Source organism: Lathyrus oleraceus, chromosome 4 (genome assembly GCF_024323335.1).
Source record: "Lathyrus oleraceus cultivar Zhongwan6 chromosome 4, CAAS_Psat_ZW6_1.0, whole genome shotgun sequence".
Classification (NCBI taxonomy): Eukaryota; Viridiplantae; Streptophyta; class Magnoliopsida; order Fabales; family Fabaceae; genus Lathyrus; species Lathyrus oleraceus.
The window spans coordinates 180661793-180672259 of record NC_066582.1 but is presented as its reverse complement, the minus strand read 5'-3'; the positions used below and the strand labels follow the sequence as shown (position 1 = coordinate 180672259).

The following is a 10467-nucleotide window of genomic DNA, read 5'->3' as shown; positions in this document are numbered from 1 at the left end:
AAGCTCAAATGAGCTAAAAGTATAGAGCAAAATAGTGAATCCTTCATTCTGAAACTGAAAAATGAATTCTTTGACCATAGGATAAGATAACCAAACTATGATTTAGGATAACTATCTTAACTAAAGAGTTCTGGCATAACGGGTCGCATCAGTAAACATACACACACACACACGAAGGCTGAATAATAACAAGACTGAGTTGTGCCAATTTTTAGAGGAATTCCCCTTAGATAGATTATGAGTTGTATAAGGAATGAGTTGCTGAAATAGGGGAATTAATGGAAGTAAATTTTTCATGATGTTATATGTCGCATCACCTGAGGATAGGTAATGATTTAAGTTTGGGGATATGATAACTCACATTTTATGAGTTATTACAAGACTTAATATTTGGATTGATATTTTTATTTTAATTATGCAGTAGCTTAATTGATTGCATTTTGTTGTTTCAGAGTAGTTTATAAAGAGCACAATAGGTGCTCTCTTTTGTTAGCTTTCATGTATTTGTTGTTTTTGTAGAGTTAATTTTTTATGAGGTCCGACACGACAATTTAGAACATCATTTTAACCCAACTGAAAGTGGAGAGTTGAATACAGTTGAAGTCATAGAGAAACATCATTCACATTCCTAAGGAACGCATGGAAAAAATCTGCAAAATGAATGATATTTGAATTGATTATGCAAAGGGATAAGAGCAAGGTGCTAGAGGCTAATACTCTCCACTATAGTACACCCACTATAGTGCCATGCTCTTTTGTGTTTTGCAAAGAATAACGCCGCTTGAATTTCTGTACCACGAGCCTGCCACGCTACACCTTGTCCCCCACATGATGATTGTACCTTATTTTGAAATGGTATGAAATGGAGGAATTTGAGGGAATATTGTTGTTTTCCTTGGGCCATAATTGACAAATGTCCACAAGCCCATGATTCAAGACAACACGTAAACCCTAGTGGAAGTGACTATAAAAGGATCTTTTAGAGGAAATGAAGCAAGTTCAGAATTTAAGAGAAAGGAACACTTAGTAAAATTCAGAGAAGAGAGTGAGTTGAACAAAGTGGAGATTCTCTTATTCTCATTATTTCAAGTGTATGCTACCAGTATCTGGCGTGACAGAAGTCGTCTCTTTGTGATTAACAATTGCAAAAAGATGAAGAAGGTACTCTTAGGTTTATATTTTTTTTTCGTTATGTGTTTAAGAATTTTTAGCTTAGGAGTCAGTTTTGATGTATGTACTATGCTCATCATGAGCTAAAATCTTTTATGTTGAGCAATGTTAAGTTAATATGAAATAGTCATTTGTGTTAAATGATGTGTTGTTAATGCTTTGTTTTATCATGTGTTAAACTGTTATAAATATGTTTCTTTGAATGATCGATTTTGGAATATATGAAAACTTGATGTTGTGAGAGATCCAACAACAAGTGGATTTCATTATAAAAGTGATTGAAAATAGTATGATAAAGATACTTAATTGGCTACTTTAGAGATGAATAGCTACAATCGTAAAGGACGTTAAGAATAAAATCAGACATGCATTAAAGTTACAAGTGAGGCTTAGAGATGTGTCCCCTTTCTTACTGTATATGTTTATGATGATGTAGAGATACACCACATCATCTATTTCTGATCTTTCCTGACACTATACAACACATCATGTACACATATTTGACAAGTTATATTAACAGAACATTGCCTAACATGTTCTCCATTATTTAACTCATTTATTCTCTTTAAATTATTCTTGACTTTGTTTGCCACTTAACCAAACCTGTGACAACCATACATTATTTTTATCTTACTCATGCTCATTTACAAAAGATAGTTTTACAAAAATCAGCTTAAGTTATTTTTCACTTTATATAGATTTGACATCCTTATTAATCTATCACTTGCTACTTTAAACATACATGTATACTTGCATGTGACATTACATGCTTAGAAGCAACAATCACAGAGGTCAAATCAATGTACACAAATTTCTAACCTAAATACCTCTCACTTTTGATAGTTACTAATTTGAACGTCGGAGTGTGCATGAACTAACCCCCTCTCCTCTCCATGGCGATAGACCATGAAAAGCTTCTTTCTTCTCAGAGATTCCTAGCTCTGACTAATTTCACATTCAAATGAATGATTCCTTACTGAAAGTATCAATATGCATTTGATGGAGAATGGTATGTATTGGGTAACTTGTAATGGACATTCGGTCTAATTTGACATGACGATTTGATTCCTAAATTTGATAAGCTATCATAGATATGGTTAATTGTGTTCCTTATATTCTCGTAACTATGCAGTTAGTGATGATGCTTCTTTAGAAAATTGAAATTAGAATTCAATTAATCAGGTCATTCCCCCTCATATTTGATCAAAACTTCATAATATTAAGCCCCATACTTTAGATAATGAGGTCTTTCTCATCTAGAAATTTTAAAATGATGCATATTTTTCTATAAAATTGGCATAATAGACTTTGTTGGTTGATGATTCTATATTAAATCATTCTCCAAATTTAAAACTCATCTTAAAGTGAAAGGTCCTCCGAAAATCCAAAATTTTCTTTGGAAGTTGTCAAAGGGAAAATTTCTTACTAATGTCTAGAAGTACTAATGTCTAAAAGAAGCATCCTGGAATAAATATTTGCATGTCTTGTATGCATGTCCCGTGCACTATTATGCCGGTTTTAAGAGATTGAAATTCAGTTAAGAATTTATAAGATAAGTTTAATATTATGAATAATGATAATTAGAATACTTTCTTTAGTTTGCAGTAGGGGTGGCAAAATGGATGGATTGGATGGATATGGATTGGATCGTTAATGGATGGATCAAAACAATCCATTATTCATTAACAATCCACAAAAAGTTTATTAAAAATATTCAATCCAATACATCCATTAAGAATAAAAATCCATCAAATTCATCCATTATCATATTTTTAGTGGATGAATATCCATCCATCCATTTTTTTTTCCTTTAAAATTTTTCTTTAAAATTTATTTTTTTTTTAAAAAGTTTTTTACTTTTTTTTAATAAAACAATATCAGTTTTTTTTTTTAGAAAAATTATTTATTTCAAAAAAATATATATTTTTGTATTTTTGAAAAAAATAATTTAAATATTAATTTTTTTTTCGATTTTTTTTATATTCGTAAAAAAAATCGAAAATCAAATCAAATTTTGGTATTTAAAAAAAAAGATTTTTTTTCGAAAAAAAATACTTTTGTATTTTTGAAAAAAATAATTTAAAAATCGTTTTTTTTTATTTTCGAAAAAAAAATAATTTTTTTATATTCGTAAAAAAATAAAATTTTCGAAAATAAAATCAAATTTTGGTATTTTTCAAAAAAAATGATTTTTAAATTTTTGGAAAATATCATTTTTTGTATTTTCAAAAAAGAAATTATTTTTTTCGAAAAAAAAAATATTTTTTATTTTTCAAAAAAAAATTATTTTTTGTTTTTCAATTTTTTTTTAATATTTGAAAAATTTTATTTTTTAAAAATTAGATAAAAAAATCTATTGGATCATTAAAATGTGTTGGATGGATTGGATCAATCCCTGCTTATAAATTGATGGATTGGATCAATCCATTAACTTAATTTTTTATGTAGGGGATGGATTGGATGAATTTTTTTATGGATGGATTGGATGGATTTTGTGTTAATGGATCCAATTGTCACTCATAGTTTGCAGTGGGTTCTTCAATCTTCTTCAATCGGTACCGATCAATGGAATTGGCCTACTATCTTTGATGTCGTTCTATAAAAATCAACTAGTTTTTCAAGGATTTTTGATGATACAGAGCAATTTTTAAAGTAATTTTCACATACTAACATTTTGTTCAACATCGTCATCTTAAAAGATAGTTCTTAAATTCAAAAGTTCATTTAAACTCCACTTATTTTCTTAAAAGATGCTAAATATAAACCTGTTTTTATAAATAAATAAACACAATACTATGAGAGTATGGAACAATAATTTGATATCCTAACAAAAATGTAACAATAACTTCTTTTACGCAAGTGTCTCTTATAAAATGAATGTGTCAATAATGTAAAGAAAATGTTAATTTCTCTAATTCTATTCATCATCAAATTTAAGGTCACATGTTGTCTTTGTTTAGATATGTTAGTATAATTTTTAGACCTAATTTGATTAAATTTAATATTAATCCAATTAATAGTATTTGATTTGAGTTGGATGTATAACTCAATTTTTTCCCACCTCAATTTGTAATGATCCCCACTTGCCTAAGTTTTTTCCCACTCATCAAAACCTCTTTAAATATAAAACAATATTTTCATCTCTATAAATACCCACACTCACACCATATCTTCTTCACACCAAAACCTTTAACCCATCCTTTCTCTTCTTAGCCAAACACAATCATGGCATCAATGACCATACTACCCTTCTTTCTCTTCTTCTTCTTTATCACTTTCTCATTAGCATCAAACATACCAAATGGTCGTAATAACGAGGAGGTTATGACCATGTACGAGGAGTGGTTGGTAAAACACCAAAAAGTGTATAACGGGTTAGGAGAGAAAGACCAAAGATTTCAAATTTTTAAGGATAATTTAAAATTCATTGATGAACACAATGCTCAAAATTACACTTATATTGTTGGGTTGAACAAGTTTGCAGATATAACTAATGAAGAATATCGTGGCATGTATTTGGGAACAAGGAGTGATGCCAAACGTAGGATCATGAAAAGTAAGATCACCGGTCACCGGTATGCTTACAACTCCGGTGACCGGTTGCCGGTGCATGTGGATTGGAGGTTGAAAGGTGCTGTTACTCACATCAAAGATCAAGGAAGTTGTGGTAAGTTCTTTCTTCTTTCCTATAATTTTGAACTTTTTTAAGTTACTTATTTTGCTCCTTTCGAAAGCAAAAGGTTACTTATAGGTTAAGAACTTTATTTAAATTAATTTTATCATTTTCTTTATACTTTTTTTCGCAGCAAACTTTATATGTACGTATACTTTGATTTAAATAAAAGAAATGCAAAACCCATAACTAGATTATCTTAGTTTAACGTTTGGTTTCAATTTTGTAAAAAAAAAATTAGACGTGTTGATTGATTTTATCATAAAAATAATTTTTTGTCTTTTATAATCTATTCTTAATCAGTTTCCTTTCAACTCATTTTTAATCTTAATTGATGAAAATCAATTTATTTAATTTAGAATTAGATGGATTCTATTTATTAATTATTAAGTTACACTACTTTTTGAACTGAGGCAGGAAGTTGTTGGGCATTCTCAACAATAGCCACAGTGGAAGCTATAAACAAGATAGTCACAGGGAAGCTTGTGTCTTTGTCAGAACAAGAGCTTGTAGATTGTGACAGAGCTTTCAATGAAGGATGCAATGGTGGTCTCATGGACTATGCCTTTGAGTTCATCATTGGAAATGGTGGCATAGACTCTGATCAAGACTATCCATACAAGGGATTTGAGGGTAGATGTGATCCAACAAGGGTAAGTACAAGGAGATAATACTAAAATAACTATGGCACATTCTTTGATGTTTCTTATAATATATTTTGAGTTGTTGATTGATTGTGTCGCACGTTCAAAAAAGAATTGATTTTTGTAACGATGCAGAAAAATGCCAAGGTAGTGACTATTGATGGATATGAGGATGTTCCATCAAATAATGAAAATGCATTAAAGAAAGCTGTGGCTCATCAACCTGTCAGCGTTGCTATTGAGGCTTCTGGAAGGGCTTTGCAGCTCTATCAATCTGTAAGTTTATTCATAATCAAAATCATACATAATTAACTTAAAATGTCATGCTAATAAACTTATGTTTATTAATTATTATTTTCAGGGTGTATTTACTGGTAGATGTGGAACCAGCTTAGATCATGGTGTGGTGGTTGTTGGATATGGTTCTGAAAATGGTAAAGATTATTGGTTGGTGAGGAACTCATGGGGGACTAACTGGGGTGAAGATGGTTACTTCAAGATGGAGCGTAATGTGAAAAGAACTTATACAGGAAAGTGTGGAATCGCAGTTGAAGCTTCATACCCGGTGAAGTATGGTCAAAACTCTGCAGTCACTACTAACTCAGCTTATGAAAAAAAACAAGTGCTTGTTAGCAGTGCTTGAAACACCATCATTATCTCAACAAGTTCTAAATTAGTATGGCTATTGGTTAATCTTGTATATAGATTATTTCTTCCTGTGAAAGCTGCACCTCTATCAGTTTGTACTGTGGCTTTCACTATCTTTAAATTTCAGTGTTTAATTTGAATTCAACCTGCTAGTTATGTTTTGGATTTATATAGACTTTTGCCAACACCCTGCATGGCTATTCAAAATGAAAAATTTGAGTAAAGACTGTTCTACAGAGACATCTAACAACAATCTAACCAGGTTTAGCATGGCTAGAACCAGAATGCATAATTCTCTGACTATTCCACAAACCACTCAACTAAATCAAACATCACATGTTACAACGAAGCAATGCAACAACCACCACCCCAAATTAAATTAACTATAAAGAAATCGATGTCCTAAGTTAGAATACTCACTCTCCATGACACCAACCACGGGCGCCCGCCACAACTTATACTAACTTCACACAATCAAGTATGCTACACTCAAGACTTAGTTAAGTTCGCCAGTGGGATTATCTGAGCAATGGTATATTAATAAAACCTACATGGCATTAAGTGAAGTTTGCAAGGTGAATTTCCTGAGCAATGGTATGCCAATAAACCTACTTTCAAGAGTGAATGAAGTCCATGACTTACTGATGACCCAATTTCAATATATTCGAGAAAAAAGCATTCCCAGACAGAAAACTAGCATGTAGACTGATTTCTAGAGAAGGGAGTTCCTCAAAAGCTGAATTTTAGATAAAATAGAAACCGTACAAGAGATAAATCTACAGGGGCATTGCAAATACTGAAGGGGATTCATTCAACTCAAGCTACCTAAAACTCATTATTTGAATAAGAATTCAAGAATAAGATGCATTTGCCCATCTATACAGATATAGAAAAGAAAGGTAGAGGAATTAAGATAAAGAACCAATATATAAACCACAATATCTCACACCCCTAAAGCTAAATCATTTACTAGAGTTTGAAAAACATCCAGGTAGTCTAAAGTCTAACAATTTTTCAACATGGAATTCAATGTCCAGTTGTCCCTACTAGACCACAAAGTAACCTCTCTCAGATGCCATCACATCTTCATGTTGCTCCAGCTGCCAAATTTTACTTGTAAATGATATCAAGCTACATGCAGGTCTGTGACTTAAATGAAACAAATGAAGCTTCAGTTAAATTGAAAAAATCAGTCCTCCGAAAGTCTAGTGCTTTCTGCCGATGCTCTCTTCCCATCATAGCGCTAAAAGAAAATTAAACAAAACCAAATATTTATCATCAGCAAGAAAGAAGTAATAATCATATCAAGAAGCACCACTAAAAACCTGTTTGGATTGGCTTATTTGAGCTTATCTTATGTCATAAGTTTTGTGACAATGTTTGGAAGAGCTTATTAGAACAGCTTATAGCATTTTTCATAAACTTTTTTTAACTTATTTTTATAAGTTCTCAAAGATAACTTATGAAAACAATTTATATCACAACAGCTTATGCAAGTTTTTTCATAAGTGCTTATTTTGATAAGCACTTGTGCTATAAGCTCCAAATAAGCTGTTTATCCAAACAGACCCTAAATGACAATTTTGCATGAATGAAAATCTAAACTTACCTGTTTTCCAAATGAGAATGGTACATATTTGTACTTGATCATGTGAGCAATCTGCCTCCTCATAGTAAGCGTGAATAGAACCACCCAGTAGAAGAGGAGTATTGGCCAGAACACGGGGACATCAAACGCACTGAAGAAAGTCATCACAAACGAAATGCAAAATGCCTTTGTGATTGAGTACCTGTTCACAAAGGAAAACATTTTTCCTGTGTAAATACGAAACTTATTTTATAACTTCAAAGCACAAACCCAAATAGATGGGCATCAAAATAGCATATGTTTTATATTACAAAATGATATTAGTTTCATGTAGTAATAAAGTGAATAGAACATTGTCAAACTCTAGTTTCAAGGCAGCAAAGCAAGCAGAAAGGGAGAGACGTCGACAAGCATAAGAAACCTGAAAAGATTCTTCCGTCAACAAGATCTCTTCCTTCAGCTTATAATAGTCACAGATATAAATACTAAATCGTATTGTGGGCATTCTGAACAAATCATAATTTGTGTCAACGAAAATCAAGATTCTTGTTAGAAAAGAGATCACAGATGAAATTAATTTGCTAATTTCACATTGTCTATCCTTTTAGTTCCACGCATGACTACAATCTCTTTAAGATAACCCTTCAAGGCTAAAGTTTTTGCAGAACAAATATCCTTATAAATAACATAACAACAGTAACTACGAGAATAACAATTAAATGGAGCATAATATCAAAGAATTTGAAACTTTGGGTATTGAATTCCAGGAAATTTGTAAACTTTTGTATGAATAACTAATTGTTTGAAAATAACACATGTCTACTTGACAAGCATTTAGCTGTTCCAACGGATGTGAGCTAAAAGATCAGCAAGAAAACACTTGAGACAATTCATGGTGAAGCTTAGTTGAACCAGCAAAAGGAGAGGGTCAATAATGTTAGCCTAGGCTAACTTAGTCAGCACCAAGACAGCATCCCATAGACTTGATTGAACCACCTCGAGAGACTTGCTCTTCAGCTACAGTGCCAAAGTGAGTATTTGCAGATACAAATAAAGGCGTGAAACTGGTATTATTTGCAAAAAGATTTAATTTGTACACATCGTCACGGTAAAGATGTTTTACACGGTCACTCTGAAGATGTTTTACGCTGTCATTAATCATAAACATTACATCATAACAAAGTTTGACTTTATCCATAATTACTTTTGAAGTAATTCATTTGATAGGTTATGATTTGTTGTCAAAGTAAGACTTTTCCAATATGTGCACAAAGTAATTCATTTAAACTCTTTGAGTGCCAGCAGACATCATCAAACATTGAATCTGCAGATACTGACAATGAATGATAGATATCCCTTAAAATCGGGGCTGGAATTGGGTAGAGGTGGAAACTGAGATTTATCAGAATCAACCTTCTTTTGGCCAGGCAATGCTGAAGAATACCCATTAGAGGATCCATAGGTCAAGATCAAATCACCAAATTCAAGTTACACAATCACATACTTGAGGTTCCAAATTCAGATTGATTTAATATTTCTATCTAACTTTAATTTCATAATCTACCTCCACAATACAATCAATAAATTACAAAATCGAACATATGAAATCAGAAATGAAAAAAAAAAAGAATCAAACACGAAACCCTAGAAACCAAAATGTGAAAGAGGAAATTACCAGAACTTAAACTCAGGTAAACGACGAACGAATGGACGAAACTCATCCGAACCGGAGGTAGGAAGCGATGGACCATGATCAGCGTCGAGAATCTCCGGATCAACCTGAGGCGAAAGGAATCCGATCAAAAGGTTGAGGATGTAAATGCCGAGAGCGTAGGAGACAACGTAGAAGCCTTGCACCATGTAAACACGAAGCACGTAAACCATTGCAACCACGAGGCAACCCAACCAACGCTGCCCCACGTGCGGCGTTGATTTATCGAGAATGTGTCGGTACCGCCGTGATACCTCGAACTTCCACCGCGTTATGGCCGCTGCCGGAGATGCATCTTCCGCGTTCATCGTTGGGACCCACTCGCGCTTTCAATAAACACAATCTCTATCTGTTTTTCTATCTCAACCCTCTGTTTTGCGGGTCGAGTTTTAGTCATGGGCCATTTTCTCGTTTTTTTATTTCTCTCAGTTTTATTGCTATCACGTGTCGGTTTGGGTTTTTCTCCGGTTTAACCACTTCTTTGTCTTAGATCGAACCGGTCTCCAATATTATACTTTGTCTTATTTATAAAAAAAAAAATGCAATTTTTATAGACTAGCGCTCTCTTCTTTCATTTTTTTTAACTTTTAATTTCTTTTAAAAGAATCAGATTTTAGATCTCTTATTTTGAATATTTTTTTAAAAAAATTTATTCCTTCTCAGATTTGATTACGTGGAAGGTTCATTTATGACGTAACAAAGAAAATATTGATCAATTTAAAAAAAAAAAAATCACGTCATTTAAATATTTTTAATGAAAAATATTTTAAATTAAACATTATAAAATACGACATGAAGACCATAGAGTTGGTGCTCTTCGCCATTTGCACCCAATAAATCCTAGAAAATGTAATGTTCTTATCCTTCTCCAGAAAACCATAGATTTTATATCAATCTTCACGATTCAGCACTTAGTGATCATGTCTCAATATTCAACATCAAGTAATCATAATGTTTCTCGCACCAATCATGTTGAATGCAAGTGTGGTCTTCTTTCTCCATTGATGATGGCGTGGACGAATTTGAACTCAGG

At 32.3% G+C, this 10467-nt stretch overlaps 2 protein-coding genes across 2 annotated transcripts; one reads left to right on the top strand and one right to left on the bottom strand.

The window, feature by feature from the left end:
- Positions 1-4332: 4332 nt before the first annotated feature.
- Positions 4333-6304, top strand: LOC127074410 (cysteine proteinase COT44). The gene is made up of 4 exons (XM_051015725.1): positions 4333-4837; positions 5261-5496; positions 5623-5763; positions 5849-6304. The coding sequence occupies exons 1-4, from the start codon at positions 4396-4398 to the stop codon at positions 6128-6130; spliced, it is 1101 nt and encodes a 366-aa protein (XP_050871682.1). The 5' UTR covers positions 4333-4395; the 3' UTR covers positions 6131-6304.
- Positions 6305-7043: 739 nt separating this feature from the next.
- Positions 7044-9854, bottom strand: LOC127074409 (protein RER1A). Its single transcript, XM_051015724.1, has 3 exons — positions 9399-9854; positions 7745-7925; positions 7044-7378 (listed from the first exon to the last, which is right to left on the bottom strand). The coding sequence occupies exons 1-3, from the start codon at positions 9740-9742 to the stop codon at positions 7325-7327; spliced, it is 579 nt and encodes a 192-aa protein (XP_050871681.1). The 5' UTR covers positions 9743-9854; the 3' UTR covers positions 7044-7324.
- Between the last annotated feature and the right edge of the window lie 613 nt (positions 9855-10467).